This window comes from Antrostomus carolinensis, unplaced genomic scaffold, assembly GCF_000700745.2.
Source record: "Antrostomus carolinensis isolate BGI_N321 unplaced genomic scaffold, ASM70074v2 scaffold3939, whole genome shotgun sequence".
Taxonomy (NCBI): domain Eukaryota; kingdom Metazoa; phylum Chordata; class Aves; order Caprimulgiformes; family Caprimulgidae; genus Antrostomus; species Antrostomus carolinensis.
The window spans coordinates 2,507-23,918 of NW_010339088.1; the positions used below are offsets into that span (position 1 = coordinate 2,507).

Genomic DNA, 21,412 nt, shown 5'->3' on the forward strand with positions numbered 1-21,412 from the left:
GCCATTGCTCACCACCCACTGACCAAGCCCGGCCCGTTCCCAGATCACGATCCTGGAGGAGCCACAATCCCGACCCGAAACCACAATCCCGGGAGAGCCAGAGCCCGAGCCAAAGCCAGAGGGAATCCCCCCCTTTCCGGTCAGGCCCAGATAATATACTGACCATGACATGATCTGATCTGGAATATCTCACTGTCACATCCAGATGCCAGTTTGGGGTTTGCTGTTCACTCCACTTCTCCCTCCCAGTCCTGATGCAGCTGTGAACCAGCCAAACACAATGGCCTTGAGCTCCAGCAGCAACTCATAACATCAGGACTTTTATCAGTGTTCTTCTCGTAACAAGTCTTACACTGAAACCAAAACACAGTTATTCTAACTACTGAGAAGAAAATTAACTCTATCCTAGCCAAACCAGGACACTGACTCTGTCAGAGCCACTGCTGAAATGCTAATCCATGCAGGTGAGAGCAGACTGCAGCACACACAGCTGTGATATTCCTAATTTTACTCAAATTCTCCTCCCTAAACCACATTTTCTTATGGAACATCCCCGAATGGACCATATTTAGAGATGGTGATGAGCACCTCACAGCTCAAAAATGCAGACACCCCAACTGCAGGTTGTGTAATGGTCAGGCCTGCCTACAAAGTTATGACAGCACCTGTACACAGGTACGTGACCAAACACGATGTTAAAGGTGGAGGAGGTTGTGTTCTGGTTGTCTGAGCTCGTTAATTCACTCCCTTCAGCTACTTCAGATGCTCTCTGCCTTCCCCAAGTGTATTTTTTCAAAACTTGGAATATATCAGTACCTGCATAGCTGTGGGTATGGAAAAATGCTTTGGAAACAAAAGGTCTGGTTTCACTGAAGAGTTAAACATTTATTTTAAAGTATTTTCTCAGTTTTAATGGTATTTCTTCAGTACAGCCAGCCCTTTTTACAAACACAACTACTTCAGTTCAAATATCAAAATATCCTTAACATAATGAGAATCCTCTCTTTTAAACTAATTTAAACAACTTGCCTCTGTGTGATTATGAGCATCCATTTCAAAAACTGCTCCTCTACAAAGATTTTTGAGTTAAAACTGCTAAATTCCATGTTTCACTACTCACGAGCTTTCATTTACAAACTGTCAGTACAGAGGGAATAAACACAGTCAATGGACTTGAACTGTTGTATCTTCAGGCTGACAAATTCAATTTAATCATGTGAGAGAAGGTAAATAACTATTTGTGTTTAAAATGAAAAATAATGAACCACAGCACTTTATCCAGTGGTGTGTACACTTCCCTGCTGTATGGAGAGGAGATGCTATTTATTTATTCAAAGAGAATGAAAGACTATTGCATTCAGCACTGGAAAAAAGAAAAGTAAGTTAAAGAAAAGCATTACTGACTGTTTTCTTTGCAAAGTTAATGCCATTGTGATTTCTGAGACGAAGAGATTGCTCTTTGAGAACTATCTTTTTGTTATTTTTCCTGGGCTTGCTCTTATAAAGGATAATCCCCAGAGGGAGGGATATTAACCAGGAGCAAATATACACCAAAAATTTACTTAAAAATACAAGCTATCATCTCCTGAAAAAATCAACACATCCTTTTTGGAGGCGAGAGCTCTTCATTTAAAAGACAAAATGAAATTATTTCACTTAAGTTTTAAATACAAATCTTAAAAATTGTCTTTTTCAAATGCCTTTTGTATGATTTGTACGCCTTCTGGGGAAGGACTTTTCACTGGGGAGGGACTTTTCATAAGGGCAGTTAATGACAAAACAAGGGGAAATGGGTTTAAGCTGAAAGAGGGGAGGTTAGATATTAGATTAGATTAGATGAGATGTGAGGAAGAAATTCTTTGGTGTGAGGGTGATGAGACTCTGTCCCAGGTTGGCCAGAGAAGCTGTGGCTGCTCCTCCCTGGAAGTGTTCTTGGCCAGGCTGGATGAGGCTTTGAGCAACCTGGTCTAGTGGAAGGTGTCCCTGCTGCTGGCAGGGGGGTTGGGACTGGATGAGCTTTAAGGTCCCTCCCAACCCAAACCATTCCATGATTCTATGATTCTATGATTTATAATTGCTCACACTTAGCTTTTGAGAAAGAGAAAATTTGCTCACGAACCTCCCAAGAGTATCTAAGTTTGGAGTTTTACTTCTAGTTATCACAGCTATCCCCTCTATCAACATTACCTGTTTTTTTTTAACAAGCTAATCCCTTCAAATGAGTTTCTTGTGCATTTCAAAGCCATTTCAGCACATGCAAAGCACCAGAGGATCTAAATTCTGGTTGAGAACAGTGCTATCAGCACTGTGTATGTGTTATCACGCCGTAGGTAGCCAACACTTCACATTATGATACGCTAAGAATGAATCTGAGAGCTCAACAGCTGCTTTTCCATCAGCTATTTAATGCCTCGGGATAAGCTGCCAGAGGAATTCTTCCTTTTTCAGTCTTTTTCAAACCATGTCATTATTTTCTTTCCTAAGCCTTCTATGACTTATAGAATCATAGACTGGTTTGGGTGGGAAGGGACCTTAAAGCTCATCCAGTCCCAACCCCCCTGCCAGCAGCAGGGACACCTTCCACTAGACCAGGTTCCTCAAAGCCTCATCCAACCTGGCCGAGAACACTTCCAGTGAGGAGCAGCCACAGCTTCCTTGGGCAACCTGTTCCAGTGTCTGACCACCCTCACAGTGAAGAACTTCTTCCTAATATCTAATCTAAACCTCCCCTCTTCCAGTTTAGAGCCATTTCCCCTTGTTTTGTCATTAGCTGCCCTTACAACTGACTTCTTCTACAATGCACGCGTCCCTGTCTGTGCTACTGGAGTCTCCTGTGGTTTATCCCGATAACCACACGGCTATTTTTGTTAGTGCTTTGCTAACTGACATCTGGACTCTCACCTACTATTTCTACTTCATTTCTCTGTTACTGAAGGACCTATGGAAGCAGCCTTACTTCTCTATCAAGCACATCAACATCTGAGACCGTACTACATGAAACGGCAGAACCCGGCTCTCGACGAGACACAACTGTTGGCATATCTGGTAAAGAACATACACTGTATAATTATAGACTTCATAGAATCCTAGACTGGTTTGGGTTGGAAGGGACCTTAAAGCTCATCCAGTCCCAACCCCCCTGCCAGCAGCAGGGACACCTTCCACTAGACCAGGTTGCTCAAAGCCTCATCCAGCCTGGCCACAAACACTTCCAGGGAGGAGCAGCCACAGCTTCCTTGGGCAACCTAAACTCTTTAAACTCTTCTTTGGAGCACTGTGATTTGTGAGACACTGCAGTCAGTGGGGGCAAGGAACTTGGTGCCTCACAAGTTTTGGCTCCTGATCATTACAATACTTTTAGAATTAATTTGTCTTCTTTTAACTCTAGAGCAGAAAAGGTCTCGTGTTGTTAACTTCATGTAATTTTTCAGATGTGCAGGTGAGGCAAGAGGAGACAGAAGAACTGACAGAAGAAGACTTGGATAGGACAGTGGATATTTACCTCACAGAGACAGAAACTATCAGGATATTGGACATGCCATCTGTTGCGGTGTCTGTCGAGTCAGAAGATGCTGGAAGAGTTCTGTATGTATACGGGTAGTTGTGTTCATGCACGTTGTGTGCTCAGCACACCCAGTTTCTGCTGATCACAAAGTCCTGACCAGGCTGCTTACACATAGGTTCAGTGTTCTGAATTGGTCATTTCACTTCTGTTTAAAGCCAGATCAAGCTTGAGTCTCTCTTTTGACAAGACAGCTTAAATTCCTTACTACTCCACCTTGTTGATCCAATTCATAACCTCTTTCACTGATAAATGAAGGCAGATTAGCCAAAGCAGGGGATGGCAACAAGAGAACACACAGGGGATGGGGGAAAGAGAAGATGGGGAAGTGTGGTGGACATGAATGACACCATTTAACTTTACTGAAAGCAGTAAGAAACTGCAAACCTCTGCATTGATCCTCGTGTGTTATTTTTACACAAAACCTTTACAGCTAATCATTTCTTAATAACAAAGATAGAAACAAACTAGGCAGGCCTTGGTGTCCTCTGAAGCTCTTCACAGTGCTTCTAGCTAGAAGGAACCTCACCCCACTGCATGTGACCTTGCCTCTTAAAATAACTGTGTCTTCCCTGAGTTGCATCTAGTGTGTTTCCACTTCAGAGTCTCCTCCCTGGAGTACCATGAACTTTGGTAGGGAGTTAACGTAGAACACATCGTTTCTTGGCTTCCTCCCAGGAGCTGACTGGGACAGAGTGCAGCAAAGTTCTCTCCAGGACAGATGTCAGACTGAGAGATCTGTCACACAGCTTTTGTAGACCTAAGTCCCAAAGCCTGAGATGCAGCATGCTGCAATTAGCAAGTCAAACCATGTACCTAAGTGAGTTTTTTCTGCTAGTACACACAAAGTTCATGGTAGGACTCCAACCTCCCCATGTCTGTGAATCACACTGGTGTGATTTTTTTGGGAAGGAGGAGGAAGAGCATCCTCTGAATCAAACCTAGCTGGTGTACTGAGCATATAGTGCCAAATGTATAGGAACAGACTCTTCCTGAGCACAGCAACCTGTTGGTGGACCAAGGCTGGGTATAATCTACATCTGCTGTTAGAATATTGAAACCAAAACCAGAATATTGAAACCAAAACAACAGAAAAAGTTTCATGGTTCCCACTGACCATCCTACAGAACCCGAGGGCTGGGTGAAACAGAAACATACTAGTTTCATTTTTGTCTCTTGGATGCGTTGCCTTTCACTGCCAACTGATGAGAGTTACATCTTTCTGAATTCCTTTGAATTGCACCAAAGTGCAAAAGCAGTTGGAGTAGTGAATTTGCTGATGACTACCTCTAGGTGCTGTTTTAGAACAGCATCACAAGGTCAGAAACAGCTGCTGAAAGACAATACGTAGAGTTTATTTCACTCTAGCAATCAAAAAAAAAACCCTGAGCACTAAATTTATGACATGGAGTATTCTCACCTGTTCAACTTGTGGTTAAATACACTGAGAATCTGAAGGCAAATGTTTTTTCTGAAAGTCAAAATACTTTTTTTCCCCCCCCAAGGGAGAGGAATAAGATTTATGCTGACATTTGCAAAAATAGAGCTGGTAATGATCGCTTTGTAGAGAAAACGATGCAAACCATTAACGGAGCTGCAAAGAACAAGGAGGTGCAATGTGACAAAATCATCATGGAAGATAAAGGTAAACTACTCTCAGAGTTTAAGAAAGGGTATTTGGTAAGAACAGGCTTTCATTTACTAAATTGTACCCTTGGCAGTTGGGTTTATTATTACATTTAGTTTATTATGAAATATTTACTTGGGAAAACCAGCATACAGCGAGATCATGGGACCTCACAACTGACTCCCCACACGCAGGTAGGACTCTGAGAAAATGAGGTTTTTTTTCTTTCTTCCCTCTCTAAGCAGGAGAAGATATTTCCTCAACTTTCACTACCAGAGCTTTAAGTTCAGACAGACCAGTGTGATTTGTGGTGGGCTTTTCTGCCACTCCCAATACCCGATCATTGGTGCTGGCACACTCTATCCATTGCAAGAAAATGGTCATTACATTGGCTGAGAGCTGCTCTGTCCTGCTGAGAGCTGCTCGGAGAAGAGAAGGCTCCCACTTTGCAAGCAGAGACTCCTTCTTAGGAGGCAGAACTTCACTTAACACTCAACTGTGCTCTTGAAATATGAAAGGACATGGTTCCCTTTTTTTCCTTTTAACTTTTCAGTGATGTTGGCTTCTATTTCCATTTGCCATAATGCAAAGAAGAGAACCTCTGTTAAGAGATTTAAAGTCTTGGTGAAAGCAGAAGGTCTTGGCAGTCTCACAAGACAGATAGATGCAATTTTACAAAATGTTCAAGACCAATGCTCTAAAAAAATTCTAGAGGAATATCTAGGGTTTAGATATGCACACTGAGCTTTGCCTCACTATGGACTTTTTTTTGGTTAGGAGACCAAAGAAAACTACAGGGAATGCTGTTCCAAACATTTCTCCTTTGTGTTCATTAGTGTATGTAAAATGAGTGTGGAAAAAAAAAAAGAGATGTAAACCAGATATTAAGGCTGAGAGAGTTGGGGCTGTTCAGCCTGGAGAAGAGAAGGCTCCGGGGAGACCTTCTAGCGGCCTCCCAGTACCTGAAGGGGCTACAAGAAAGCTGGGGAAGGACTTTTCATAAGGGCAGTTAATGACAAAACAAGGGGAAATGGGTTTAAACTGAAAGAGGGGAGGTTTAGATGAGATATTAGGAAGAAGTTCTTCACTGTGAGGGTGGTCAGACACTGGAACAGGTTGCCCAAGGAAGTTGTAGATGCCCCCTCCCTGGAAGTGTTGAAGGCCAGGTTGGATGAGGCTTTGAGCAACCTGGTCTACTGGAAGGTGTCCCTGCTGCTGGCAGGGGGGTTGGAACTGGATGAGCTTTAAGGTCCCTTCCAATCCAAACCATTCCATGATTCTATGATTAATCTGACTTGAACACATCTCTTCTCCTTTTTTGTGTGCCTTGAGCATCAGCAGGGCTGATCCCAAGCCGCGTTTGAAAAGCTGAGCATGCAAAGGCAAGGTTTCACTGGGAGATGGCCCTGCTGAAGGGAAGGCAACACACCCAGAAGACCCTGATGCAGTGGCTGCGATCACACACCAGCTGCTGCTACAGCCTTGTCTGACCCTCAGCTGGTTTCAAAGCTCCTCTGCCAAACAGTTGGGAGTACAGTACAAAAAGTGAATCTTTGCTCAGCTGTACGTAGTCCTTCGTAATGCAGCGAGACAGGAGCCGTGTATAATGCAGTGTCACTCGTTTCTAGGGATGATTGTCACTTCCTGGCACTTGAACAATCCATTTAATGGATCAGAAACAGAATCTACCCCAAAAGCAGGAGGTAGCAGAACCACAACTGGGAACTGCAGCAAATCTCATACAACTAAAGAGCACGATCAGACTATGCCCATGTCTTCTGACAGAGGTAACCTTTGTCCAGGTTTACATTTCTGCCCTTTTTTCATCCTTCTAAGCCATGTTCTATGTTGTGTGGTGAAAACTACATGCAGAAAATGTGAAATCTGCCTGTCTGGCACTTGAAAGAGTTTGCTAAAGAATCTTGGACAGGTCTGCACTGAGACCTTTTCTGTACAATGCCATCATAAATGATCTTAAATAAAGATAAATAGTCAGTGACAGAGTTTGCTGGTACTAAATTACTGAGGACAGTGAAAGCAAAACGCTATTTGTGAAAAATTCCAGAAGTATCCCATCGTATGGAGTATGTGAGCAATAAAAGAAAACAAAGTTAAAGCAAGAAAAAAATAATAGTGGAAGTATTTTTTGATGATGATAGATTCTTCTGTGTTTTTTCAGGTGGAAAAGGAGGAGATTTCCTATCCCCTTGACTTCTACCTGTAAAGTATGACCATGTTAAAACTGATTTTTCCCATATTATCTGTTGTCAGGTAGCACAACTTCTACAATGATTTCAGAAAGCACTGCTCTTGACAGAATCCACAAAGAGGAGGAATGCCATTCAGAAGCTATACTAACATCAGAAAAATTTCAGCAGGATTTATTTTTCATGGAGAGGATTCTAATGGAGAATATTTTTCAACCCAAACTTGCAGCTTATCGGCAATTTCCCGTCCTTATAGGTTTGTTTCTGTTGTCAGCACAAGGCTTTGCATGCTATTGAAAGCCATGGAGTTATGTCCCTCACTGAATGCCTTTACAGATGACAAGTCATTTAAGAAATAGACAAAGGAAAGGAGAGTTTACGAGATGTCAGCATGACCTTTGCAGTTTTACACTCACTTTAACAGCCATCCCTACCCTACTTGGTGGAAGAATTGAATAAATGAGTTCTGAGCTGGCTCATCTCCCTTTAGCACCACAAACTGAGACTTACTCCAAGTATTAGTCAAACTTGTTTCCTGATAGTTCAGATACAGATTAATTCTGCTACTTCTCCAACCATTTTTTTCATTGGAATGTCTTTTACAGTTTTTGTTTTTTTATTTTATAAGGAGACTGATGGCAAACAGAAGTTTTAGCCTGATAGATGTTCAGTGTCTAACGTAAAGCACTTTCACTGCAGACTGTAAGAGGCATTACCTGGACCTGAGTGCTGACTAATATTTTACCTTTCACAGGAGTTCTCAGTTAACACAGGGATTAAAAAAAAAAAAAGGCAGATTCAGTTTCTCAGGCAATGAACCTGTTATTTTCTGCATGATACTGGCCAGGAGGACTTTTTCCTCTGACAATATAATAGAATCATAGAATGGTTTGGATTGGAAGGGACCTTAAAGCTCATCCAGTCCCAACCCCCCTGCCAGCAGCAGGGACACCTTCCACTAGACCAGGTTGCTCAAAGCCTCATCCAGCCTGGCCTTCAACACTTCCAGGGAGGGGGCATCCACAACTTCCTTGGGCAACCTTGGGCAACATAGATATTGTGTTCTTATTTTGTTGACAGTGATCTGAGATCAATTTACAATTTGCACATTGCAGAAAATGAAGGGATGAGTAAACAAAAAAATACTTGGCAAACACAGTCTAAAAATATGCTCTACACTTAATTTTCCCAAATAATGAGCAACTTATTACAGCATCATGTAATTTAACTACAATATCACAGCATCAATGGGTGGCTTCAGTGTGGCTCTTTAAAACTTGGCATCTAACTTGAAAAAAATCCCTGTTTAAATAAATTTTTAAATAGAAGAGATTAGGAACATTCCTGGTTGGGCACAGACATATATTTGTAACTTGTTGCTGGGTAGTTAAATCTACTCATTAAACACCTGGAGCATAACTAGCACACTACATCCAGCCATCTTCTATGTCCTATCAACATTTTAGCCACCATTTTAGAAGACAGGATGTCTTTATTCCTCAAATCTTGATCTTTTTTGCTGCAAAGTATTTGCTGAAGAGGTAGATTTTTCTTCTGATGTGAATGACTGGAGTTAGATAAGTGAAATGTTACTACTCAGACTCTACCATATTTGTGCATTTCAGATCTCAATGTTACAACAGACACTAGTGGTACAGCAGCAGCCCTGAAAGCAGCTCAACAGGAAGAGCATGACAAGGAAAAGAAGGATAAGGAAGAGCTGACGGGAGCATTAATTGACCCATCAATTCTGTCAGGTCTAAATAAAACCCCAGAAGAAATTGTACCTCCCAGACCGGAACAGCTGTGGTCATATGTGTGTGATTTGACTCAGGGTCACAGTGTGAGCAGCATGGCTTGGAGCAAAGTCAACCCAGTGAGTTAACAAATCCCTTCTTCTAAGCTGTTTATAAATGGGATGAGCAATTGTTGGTGTAAATAAACTCCTGATTTTGATATACTTTGTTGGGAGGGAGCTCAGAGATGGATTCAGCCCTGCAGTCAGGTAGGTTGGTTGTCTTTGCATCCCACTCTCTCTATTTTGTCCTTCCACATATCAACGTTGCTACGTTATTCAACGGGTTGGACACCTGCACTAAGCTTTTCCTACAAAGATCTCCCAACAGCTTTAACTAGTCCAGAATAAGTCAGTTTAGCATGGATGGTCACCTGAACAACCATGTTAAGATTATAAATTTGGTCTGTTATAGAACTGAAAGTTGATTGAACCCCTTACTCCTAAACTCTGTCACCACTGACAGAGTTTATTCATGATAGTTTCAATAGCACATCGTTGTTTCTAACAATAATCTCCCAAGAAAGTGGCATTCATCAAACTTGAAGGGTAAGAATCATAATAACAAGCACAGATTTCTAAGCTGCTGGCCCAGGTTTATTTAATTCCATTTCAGTGGAGGTGAGAATGACTCAGACATCTCCACTTTGAGAGTAATGTAAGGCTCAGTTTTTCCAACAGAGCTCTCTTATGGCCACAAGAAAAATACTGAATGGAAGGAAGGTAAAAAGCAGGTGAGGATTAGAAACATAAAACCAGTAAGATTGCCCCAGTGTAAAAAAAGAGAGAAAATAAAGCCCATTTCAGAATGTTAGTACAGCAGATCCCCAGATATTCTAAAGTTGGACACATTTATAGACTTCAGTCTTAGAATTACAGAGCAAAGAAATACCTATTTTTAAAGTGTTAAGTTGCACAAACTAGTTGTTGTGTGTAGGAAAAAAAAATAATGGAGTTGAAGACTGCAATTTTTCTGCTCTTTCTTCTGCTTATGGAAAAGGAATGAACAGAATTCATCAGACCCCACTGTAGAGAGCTAAAAGCTAGGAATCTGAGGTGGTCACTGAAGCTCCTTTTACAGCTAATGTTGAGAGAGAAAATTAGAAGTATTATTACTTATTCTATAACCAGATTTTAATGGAATACTGTATATTCATCTCTGGAAAGGGACCTATTTTTATGATGGCCAGGGAGGGGAGATTGCAAACACAACTGATAGTGACAATTAATATACTTCTAGTTGAAACAGTTTCCAGTGTTCTAGAAATTCTGTTCTTCTTGTGTGTTGTTCTACTTGTATATAGAATCCCAGACTGGTTTGGGTCGGAAGGGACCTCAAAGCTCATCCAGTCCCAACCCCCCTGCCAGCAGCAGGGACACCTTCCACTAGACCAGGTTGCTCAAAGCCTCATCCAACCTGGCCGAGAACACTTCCAGGGAGGAGCAGCCACAGCTTCTCTGGCCAACCTGGGACACTGTCTCACCACCCTCACACCAAAGAATTTCTTCCTCACATCTAGTCTACACTCATATCACATGAGAGTTATTATTCCAGACTTTGCACTGAGAGTCTCTGTTAACAGAAAATTGCCTTTTACTACTGAAGTTCAAGTGAAACTGAGATCTATCTGTTAATTTGTGCTTTCAGGATCTTTTAGCTGTTGGTTATGGAGCGTTTGATTTTAAAGACCAGAAGAAAGGCTTGGCTTGCTGCTGGTCCTTGAAGAACCCCATGGTAACAAGCAGCCAGTTTGTTTTCTTGGTTTTTGTTTGTTTCTTCAATGCATTTTTTTTTTTGGTTATACTATTTCTGCTTTATTTATTTGCCTCTTCCTGTTTCAAAAAGCAAGACCTAGCCAGTAAGGTTGAATTTCCTAGCCCAAACCACACGTTTCTAGAAAATTTATTCCAACTGCAGTATCTTAACAATGTGCTTAACTCTTCACCCCCCCGAAAAAAGTGCCCGTAGGAAGCAGTTTATTTTCTGTGCCTGTCCCTCTTCTCAACTGACACTTCCAAGAGAGGTGCTGACTGTCCTGGTGGTTTGGTAACACGGACATCTGTTCACAGGAACTAAACTCACTGCACACAGGCCACCAAACAACTAACAGATGGTTATGACTCGCGGGTAGCACCAGTCTGTGCTACACAACTGAGCGATGCAGATCTCAGATCCCATTTCCAGTCCCTAGGGTCACCTACCCAAGACTCTAAATCAGTTTTGTTATTACTGTGGGTAGACCCAGGTGTGGAGAAATTATTTTTTAGACTGGAAAAAGTCTTGAGCACGGCAAATGCAAAAATAAATCCATTTGCCTTTTGTTCTTCAAAACCTACAGACTGTTTGTTCGCTCCTTCCAAACTCTCATTACAGAGAACAGCTGTATTTTAAATTTAAGGATTATCATTTCCAAACCACTTTCTGTTGTACCATGAAATTCTGTTAGACTGAAGGGGAAAAAAATTTAAAATATATAATAAAAAGTATATAATGAGGTCTAATTATCTAATCTAACTTCTCATAACACTGTCAGACAGACAGCAGATTTCATATATGTAGCACAGATGTAATCTTTACATATCCATCTGAAAAGTGATCCTTTTTTAACTAGCCTTTTTTTTTCCCAAAGTCTTGGAAATCTCAGTTACAAAGCGACTCAGTAAAAATCACCTGATTGCTGCCAAATTAGACAACTTTAGTTTGATTTCTGCTACAAACTTCACTTGCCCAGAACTGTCTATTAGACTAAGTTAAATCATTCAGAGTCAAGTCTTTGATGTGTGTTTATCACGTCAACAACAATCAACTACTCCTGATGTCACCATGGTCCTTGAGTCCCAAACATTCAGAAATAAGAATTATTTTAATCTTATAACAGAGCTGAATCAGTTCTTTGGTTACATGGAGAAATTCCATGAAAATAGCAGTTTACAGATGACCTGAAGTACCTTAGATTGCATTTTACCTTCAGGTAAGTTTCTATAATTGGAAAGGTACTTAGTTCATATTACAAGATAGAAAACAACTGGAGAAATTTTCCAAAATGCCAAATTTGTTTTAAAAATAAAAAAACCCCAACAAAACAAACAAAAACACACTGTACTCACATAGCTGAATCTCAGGGAACTTGATTTTTAGGTATTTGGTCTGGAGTAGGCCCATCTAATTTATTTTAGAGTGTCATATTTCTGCATGGTCTTTATTTTTTCCTAATATTATCAGTTGCAGTAAGAAAGAAACTGAACTATTTTGAATACTGCACCTCATTTCTCTCTAGAAGTAGTCACTATGGTCATCAGCACTTGAATTTTCCAGCAGAGCCTGACAATTCAGTATCCAGTGTCGAGAAGACTGAGGTAAATTAAGAGACTAACTTGAAATGTTCTTTTATTACTTCCCCACTGGTCAGTGGCCAGAGCGTGTTTTCCGGAGCGAGCATGGTGTGACTGCTCTGGATTTTTCTACAGCAAGCCCAAATCTTTTAGCAGTTGGAATGTACAACGGGTCTGTCGCGATCTATAATGTACAGAGCTGTAAGGACACTGCACTTCTGGACAGCAGGTAAGGCTCTGATGTCCTGTCTCCTCCCACCTTGGTCACATCTTAGCAAATGAGAAATAAAAGAATAGCCACAAGTGAGAAGCTGAGGGAATAGTAACACTTTTGATTAAGTAAGTCTTGGGAATGCTCAGGGATGTGGCACAATTTTTTTTTTTCCAACTTTTCATAGAATCCCAGACTGGTTTGGATTGGAAGGGACCTTAAAGCTCATCCAGTTCCAACCCCCCTGCCAGCAGCAGGGACACCTTCCACTAGACCAGGTTGCTCAAAGCCTCATCCAGCCTGGCCTTCAACACTTCCAGGGAGGAGCAGCCACAACTCCCTTGGGCAACCTGTTCCAGTGTCTCACCACCCTCACAGTGAAGAACTTCTTCCTAATATCTCATCTAAACCTCCCCTCTTTCAGCTTAAACCCATTTCCCCTTGTTTTGTCATTAACTGCCCTTATGAAAAGTCCCTCCCCAGCTTTCCTGGAGCCCCTTCAGGTACTGGGAGGCCACTAGAAGGTCTCCCTGGAGCCTTCTCTTCTCCATGCTGAACAGCCCCAACTCTCTCAGCCTGTCAACTTTTGTCATCATCCTCCAGTTTTGAATGGAAATACCTAGACAAACACTCCATACTCTCAAATACTAGAAGTTTCTGGAGCAAAATCCCAGACATCAAAATTTATGGCAATGCATAAATGCCTGTAAAGGCCAGAGTGGGCCAACTGGACTTTTCCCATCCAACTATTTACACTGATGCAGCCAAATCCTCACACACTGCCATCATTCCCTACTCTTCTCTCTGCCCATAAATGCTTATATTATGTTAACACCACTGGTCCTTATCTGGGGTATGAAACACTCTGTGCTCTTGCTGTGAGTACAAAGCAAATTCCCCATGTTGGAAAGGTGAAACAAATGAGTCCTGTGCTCTGACTTTTTAAGAGAATGCAGCAAGTCACCACCACAGATCACTTTATATTCCATGTACTAACTAACTAGGACAATCCTAGGCTGGTGAAGGGACTTGAGCACAAGTCCTGTGAGGAGAGGCTGAGGGAGCTGGGGTTGTTTAGTCTGAAGAAGAGAAGGCTTAGAGGTGACCTCATCACTCTCTTCAACTACCTGAAGGGAGGTTATAGCCAGGTGGGGGTTGGTCTCTTCTCCCAGGCAACCAACAATAGGACAAGGGGGCATGGGCTCAAGCTCTGCCAGGGGAGGTTTAGGTTAGATGTTAGGAAGAAATTCTTTACAGAAAGGGTAATCAGGCACTGGAACGGCCTGCCCAGAGAGGTGGTGGATTCACCATCCCTGGAGGTTTTTAAAAAGAGATTGGACGTGGCCCTTAGTGCCATGATATAGTAATTGGAGTTGGATCAGGGGTTGGACTTGATGATCTTGGAGGTCTTTTCCAACCCAATCTATTCTATGATTCTATGATCCTGCCCCAGATAATAAATCCCTATGGCAGATCAGTGGTAGCTTTTGGTGTTTGCTCTCTGATTCCACATGCCAAAAATGGAGAGAATATCATAACAGGTGAGGGACAAGCAGGAATTAAGAAGAAAATGAGAGAGAAGGGGTGATCAGGGAAACATACGCCTTGCAGGCAACTCTCCAGGTCTTGGGCGCTCTCCTACGAAGGGCAGATTGATTTAATGATCAAATATCAATGAAAGGCGTGTCAGCACATTAAACAGTGCCCTGAAATTAAACATCAAACATGTCTGATAAAAGAAGCAGTTTCCTGGAGAAAAGAGCCAATTTTTAGATCTGAATTTTAATTTTTTTTTTAAGAAAAGCTAAACAACATTTCTGTCATACGACTTGATGTTCATTATAAAGTGGAAGGTAAATTATTTTTCAAATGTATTGTCTTGTCTTTGTTCATATATGATTTATCATGAGCATTTTTTGTCCCAGTGAATCTTCAAATAAACATACAGGTCCTGTATGGCAAGTGAGGTGGGTGGAACAGGACAGAGGCCCAACAGGAGATGGCAAAAAAGAGAGATTAATCTGTATCTCAGCAGACGGCCGAGTAACCGAGTGGTTTATACAGAAAAGACTAGATTGCACTGGTAAGAATTTTCCCCTGCAATGGCAATGGCTTCATTTGATTTCAGGTGACATTCTTTATACCAGTTATCATACACAAAACACTGAAGAGCTGTTGAGCATTCCAAAGAAGCAGGAGCTATTTATAGCACTGTCACATAACCTGTTTGACAAAAGCTCTTTGCTATTTGCACAGATCTGATGAAAATAAAGCAAAGAGAAAGTGAGAAGAAAAAATTACCAAGTGAGAAAGAAAGGAGAAGTGAAGCTCTGATATTGCAACATGCAGCTGGAATGTGCTTTGACTTCCATCCAAAGGTAGGCTCAGAAAGTTCATCCTGGCTAAAGTACTATGAAGGAGGACTATGGGGTACAGGGGTGAGATCCTCAACTGGATCAGCTGAGGAGGTCAAGAGAGGTTTAGGTCAAGAGAGGTTCTCCTCCCCCTCTACTCTGCCCTGGTGAGGCCACATCTGGAATATTGTGTCCAGTTCTGGGCCCCACAGTTCAGGAAGGACAGGGAACTGCTGGAGAGAGTCCAGCACAGAGCCACCAAGATGATGAAGGGAGTGGAGCATCTCCCTGCTGAGGAAAGGCTGAGGGAGCTGGGGCTCTTTAGCTTGGAGAAGAGGAGACTGAGGGGTGACCTCATTAATGTTTATAAATATGCAAAGGGCGAATGTCAGGAGGATGGAGCCAGGCTCTTCTCAGTGATGCCCAATGGTAGGACAAGGGGCAGTGGGTGTGAGCTGGAACACAGGAGGTTCTGCTTCAACTTGAGAAGAAACTTCTTTACAGTGAGGGTGCCGGAGCCCTGGGACAGGCTGCCCAGGAAGGGTGTGGAGTCTCCTTCTCTGGAGACATTCAAGACCCGCCTGGACACCTTCCTGTGTGATCTCATTGAGGTTCCTGCTCTGGCAGGGGGATTGGACTGGATGATCTTTCGAGGTCCCTTCCAATCCCCAACGTTCTGTGATACTTTAATATGCACTAGCCTGCCACTGGTATTTCAAGCATATGTAGTTCTGAAACAAATTGTTTCTTAGATAATAACAATTTTACTCAAAATGGATGATACAGTAAACCGAGCAAGTAATCCCTGTAGGTGAACAACTGTGTCATTTCAGCCGTGTCACTCACGTTTGCTTCGGGCCACATCCCAGGGTAGCTCTCCTCTGTGCGTTGGTCAAATCAGTGAGAATTTGACTGTTCAACATCTCCCGAGTGTAGGACTTAGATGGCTGTGCTCCTCCTCTTCATCCAGCTGAGTTCTCCTCAGAGCATCTGAAGAATTCAGGCGTTTGCCCATGTGGATCACAGAAAGCCTGAGATTCTTCAGGAGTCAAAAATCACAGCGTACGTTCTGCACAGATGGAGAACACACGTAACACATCTGATACGTGACAGCACCGCTACATCTACTGCACACACACATCTGCAAGCAGCCCAACACACAACACCCTGGCAACACCACCTTAGTTCTTCCAAGGACTGTCACTGCCAAACTCAACCAGTCCTTTGTAGATTTTGGGATAAGTGATAAATAGGTTAATCCAACTTAGACTACTCTTACCTTTCTTTCAGGACACTGATCTTTATCTTGCTGGAACAGAAGAGGGTCATATCCACAAGTGTTCTTCTTCATGCAATGAGCAGTTTCTAGAGACATACAGAGGCCATAAGGTGAGTGATTATATAGAAAAAGGAATGCCCGTTCAGTTGACAGAACCTGTTCAATTATGTTCACAAATGTAACAGTTTCTTTGCTTATATTTGCTAAACAAAACATCTGCAACAAAAGAAAACTAAACTTCATTTCCTGTATTGGGAATGAATTCCCAGAGCATAAAGCATCACAGTCTTACAGGATGACTTTCAACACTATAAGGATGGGGGTTTTTAAGTAATTTATTAAAACTGCTACTATAAAGTGTTTTAAAGCTTTAGTTCTGGCTTTATTTAAGAAATTGAAGTACTGATTGTCTTGCAAACCACAATTAAATAGTCTTACCTCTGAGAGAAGGATGGCAGAACTTTAACAGCACCTCTTTTTTTGAAAGTCTCTGCTTCATCCAAGAAGCTGCCCCATCAGCATCAGCTTCTCCTAACAACTGGTGAAGGGACAGAATCAGCTGAATGCTTTTTATTCCTAAAACCTCTCCTGTCTTATCACATCTGCTGCACCCGATTCTTATGGGTACACATAACACAATGCTGGTTTTGCTGTTAAAGTCAGAGGACAGTCAGGGATTTCCATGAAAGGTCACTATTAAAAACCATCCCGTGAGGCTGTAGCTCTAGAATAACACAATAATACAAAGCTCTTTTTTGTCTCTTCCCAAACACCAAGGGTCCTGTCTACAAAGTCGCTTGGAATCCATTCAGCACCGACATGTTCCTCAGCTGCTCTGCAGACTGGAGCATTATTTTATGGCACCAGGATTCCCAGACACCCGCTTTAACTTTCAGTTCCACTGCTGCTTTTGTTCATGACATTATGTGGTCTCCAAAATCACCCTTCATCTTTGCAGCAGCCAATGAAAGCCAAGTAGAAATTTGGGATCTCAGTGTCAGCATGTAAGTAATGACTTTTCACAAAGAAGATTCTGAAATTTAATGGCACAAAAGCTGCATATTATTGCCTCATCAGTATTGTTATCAGATCGTGACAGCTCCATGACACTTGTTTGCTTACTTATTGAAAGCACTGCATCTGGAAATACTCATTTTGTAAAAGCAGATGGTAGTTACCAGAGAACTGTGATGATAACAGAAGGAGCTGGATGCTTCCTGGAACTGATAAAGGGTAAAACTGCTTTTTTTTTGGCTACAGAAATCACAGATTCTACCACTGACATAGGTAAAAGGAAAAATACCAAAACTGAGTTATTTTGGACTTTTTCTAAAGATAAGATGGTCAGAAGTTCTGGTAACTCTCCCATTTTCCCACTCCTGTACAGTAGATGCACATCTCGTGCAGTTAATTAACCTGTGGCCTCGTACTGCTGGGCTGGACTATTTAGTATAAATGACAGCAGGAAGCTCCCAAATCTTATAGCAGCAAAAAGCAAATTATTCATGTAATAGAAATAGAAACCACCATGATCATCCCTGATATTAGGCAACAGGAGAACTTTTAGGCAACGAGGGTAGTTAATAGCAGCTGGGATTTTTGTTCTGGTTGAGACCAAACAGAACACTCCCTCACTTCTTAGTTTTTGAGTTAATCTAGAGCACAAAAAGTAAAACACACAACACTGACCAGGCCTGAACTGACCTGAGAGGACACTCAGGCAGACGTGACGTTACCCATTAATTCTTGTCTCTGCTGGGTTGCAGCTTGAACCCCGTGATCTCTTGCTTTGCCGACCCAGGGGTGAAATTCACATCCGTGCTCTTCGCCAGGAACACCGACTGCCTTCTCGTGGGGAACAGCAAAGGAGAAGTCGGAGTGTTTGAGCTGCGGAACCTGGCTGCTCCCAGCAGCATTAAGGTACGATTCGATAGGAGAAGGTGGTGGTGCAGAGAGCCCCGCATGTTTGTCTGGTGCTTCATTCCTCAGAAAGGGTGTTCTGGTAAAGATCTAGCTAATAAATATTGAAATCAGTGGAATCAGGTGCAATTCCATAAGCAGATTAAAGCCACAGGTGGTTCCTACATCTTCTGAATCCCACACCACTAGAAACATGGGCCCCTGACTGCAGGAAAGACACAGAGGTGCTGGAGCGTGTCCAGAGAAGGGAACGGAGCTGGGGAAGGGTCTGGAGCACAAGTGTGCTGAGTTCCCTTGTGGCTGAGGGAACTGGGGGGGTTGAGCCTGGAGAAAAGGAGGCTGAGGGGAGACCTTGTGGCTCTGTGCAAGTCCCTTGGAGGAGGGTGGAGAGAGGTGGGGGTGGGTCTGTTCAACCAAGGACCCAGGGACAGGACAAGAGGAAATGGGCTCCAGTTGTGGCCAGGGCAGTTGAGATGGGATGTGAGGAAGAATTTCTTTGCTGAAAGGGTTCTGAGGCATTGGAAGGGGTTGCCCAGGGCAGTGGTGGAGTCCCCATCCCTGGAGGGATTGAAGAGTCGTGTAGACACAGTGCTGAGGGACATGGGTTAGAGGTGGGATTGGCAGTGTTGGGTTTATGGTTGGACTTTGTGATCTTAAAGGTCTTTTCCGACCACTATAATTCTGGGATTCTATGAAACTTCAGGAACAGGTAAGTCAACGTTAAACTTGAGCTTTTACTTGATCACAAATCCAGAGGCTCCCCACAGCTGGATTTGGGAGGGACACTTGGGGCAAGGGCAGGAAGGTGGAGCTTCCTCTAAACGCAGCCTGCAGGTGTCTGGATTTGGCAGAATGCCTTTACCTGCTGCCAAGGCAGGAGTGACATGCCCTCTCCTGGCCACCAACAAGATAGTCTCACTTCTTTGGTGCCAGAAAACCCACCAGCCCATCGCATCACTCTTCAGAAGCCACTGCTTACTCCAGTGAGGGCTTTCCTGTCCTAGATGACGTGAGAATTTGACTTGCCTTACAACTGGGTTCCCTCCCAACCGTACCACTGCATAGATCTCGTGTCAGCAGCAGTGTCAAAGCCATGTCATCTGTGAATCCCTTCTGTCCACTTTTGCATCCATCAGGGCTAATTCATCCCAAAGCCTCACCGGGCCCTCCTTACCTGGTCCATGGTACAACCCAGATGCCACCTTGGGTACTCCAGCACTGGGTGGATCCCTCCTCCAGGATCTACTTGCAGGTGGCCTGCAGCCCTGAACCACACTGCTCCCCTTGGCCTTTGAGCTTTGGCTTACTGGCCTCGGGTTCCCTATTTGTAAAGTGGGACTGGTGCTTTTAAAAATCCTTCTGAGTTATACACTGTAAAACACTAAACTTAATTTGGAGACAAAGAAAATGTGGATGTTAATCAAACCTTCACTCTTAGGATATTAAACCATTAATAATTCACAGTTGTCAGCATTGCATCTAGAAATTCAGGTAATGACCAGCCTCATTTGCCAAGTGCTGTAAACCACAGAGCAAAAATATATTTCCCTTAAAAACTGGAAGTGAGGGCGTTGTTGTTAAACTTAGAAAACAAAATTAGTGGGTTGTTTTGGGGTTTTTTTTCCTACAAATCACCATGAAGCAGCCCAAGTCCTCTAAGCAGAGAAGTTCTTCAGTTAATAAAAAGTACAAGGGTAATTTTCTGGGTATGACACCAGAACAGGAATAAAAATATCTCTGCTTAATTTCACAGACTTTGGGCATGTGGTGTAAGTGGCCACTGAGTCACAGAGCCTCATTAGCCAGAGGGAGCCCCGCTCTCCAGCATCGTCCTTTTCTCCCACTCCCTTCTGATAAAAGCAAAGTCCTCCTCGGCTGAGGTGTGTACAGGGCTGAGCACAGCAGGGTCCCAACGCTGAAGGGAGACAATGACCTCAGGGACAATCACATCTACAGCTGCCCCACGTGTGCCATCTCAAAAATGAATTTCCTTTATAAATATAACAGAATCCCAGCCTGGTTTGGGTGGGAAGGGCCCTTAAAGCGCAACCAGTGCCAACCCCCCTGCCAGCAGCAGGGACACCTTCCACTAGACCAGGTTGCTCAAAGCCTCATCCAACCTGGCCTTCAACACTTCCAGGGAGGAGCAGCCACAACTTCTCTGGCCAACCTGGGACACTGTCTCACCACCCTCACACCAAACAATTTCTTCCTCCCATCTCATCTCCATCTCCCCTCTGCCACTTTCAAGCCATCACCCCTTGTTCTGTCACTCCCTGCCCTTGGCCAAAGTCCCTCCTCAGCCTTCCTGGAGCCCCTTCAGGTACTGGGAGGCCGCTATAAGATCTCCCCGGAGCCTTCTCTTCTCCAGGTTGAACAGCCCCAACTCTCTCAGCCTGTCCTCACAGCAGAGCTGCTCCAGCCCTCGCATCATCCTCGTGGCCTCCTCTGCACTGGCTCCAGTAGGTCCATGTCCTTGTGCTGTTGGTGGCCCCAGCACTGGAGGCAGCACTGCAGGTGGGGTCTCAGGAGAGCGGAGCAGAGGGGCAGGTATCTATCTGTGTGCTGCCAAGTACGATGCTACAAATGCAGCCCAACAGGCCTGCCAAAAAGCGCTATTTTGAAGGAGCATTGCTAGAGGTGAGCACAGTTTTACCAGAACTCTGAGGAAGAACCAGCTGACATAACAGAAACCACCTCAGCCTGCTTGCTGGATGCTCACTGCACCAGTTCTGCTCTCAGTTCATAAAGAGGAATTTAGGATCACTGCATGTCCTGCACTGCACTTACACTGTCATGCAGCTCTTTCTTTCCTCTTCTTTTACAGGCTGATCTCTTACATGACATAATGGGTCCTGCTGGAGCTATTTAACAGTAGCTAAACGATCCCACCTCTCAGCCCGTGAACAGCAGAAAGACTGATTGTAATATTAACACAAACCATTTATTCTTTTTCAGTCATTAAAATGTCTCTTTGAAACCAGACTGGTTAGAAACTTCTTTCAAATGCTCTAAATTTTCCCCTGGAAGTCCCCTTCATTAGATAAACAGATGAGATAACACAAAGGTCTCCATCCTCTTTTCTCCTTGGGTTTTTTCTCCTTATTTTTTTCCTCCCAGATCT

The 21,412-nt window shown here is 43.1% G+C and overlaps 1 protein-coding gene across 1 annotated transcript in view; it reads left to right on the forward strand.

Annotated features, from left to right (window-relative positions):
• DNAI4 (dynein axonemal intermediate chain 4) overlaps nt 1-21,160 on the forward strand; it is a gene marked incomplete at its 5' end in the record, with an annotated part of 21,819 nt that extends 659 nt beyond the window's left edge. The window contains 14 exons of the mRNA XM_029086932.1: nt 2,936-3,045; nt 3,432-3,585; nt 5,068-5,207; nt 6,818-6,976; nt 7,488-7,652; nt 9,022-9,272; nt 10,840-10,926; nt 12,602-12,753; nt 14,661-14,818; nt 14,992-15,113; nt 16,380-16,478; nt 17,146-17,372; nt 18,135-18,288; nt 21,116-21,160. Coding sequence (XP_028942765.1) covers nt 2,936-3,045; nt 3,432-3,585; nt 5,068-5,207; nt 6,818-6,976; nt 7,488-7,652; nt 9,022-9,272; nt 10,840-10,926; nt 12,602-12,753; nt 14,661-14,818; nt 14,992-15,113; nt 16,380-16,478; nt 17,146-17,372; nt 18,135-18,288; nt 21,116-21,160 — 2,023 coding nt within the window. The remainder of the gene's footprint in view (nt 1-2,935; nt 3,046-3,431; nt 3,586-5,067; nt 5,208-6,817; nt 6,977-7,487; nt 7,653-9,021; nt 9,273-10,839; nt 10,927-12,601; nt 12,754-14,660; nt 14,819-14,991; nt 15,114-16,379; nt 16,479-17,145; nt 17,373-18,134; nt 18,289-21,115) is intronic.
• Between the last annotated feature and the right edge of the window lie 252 nt (nt 21,161-21,412).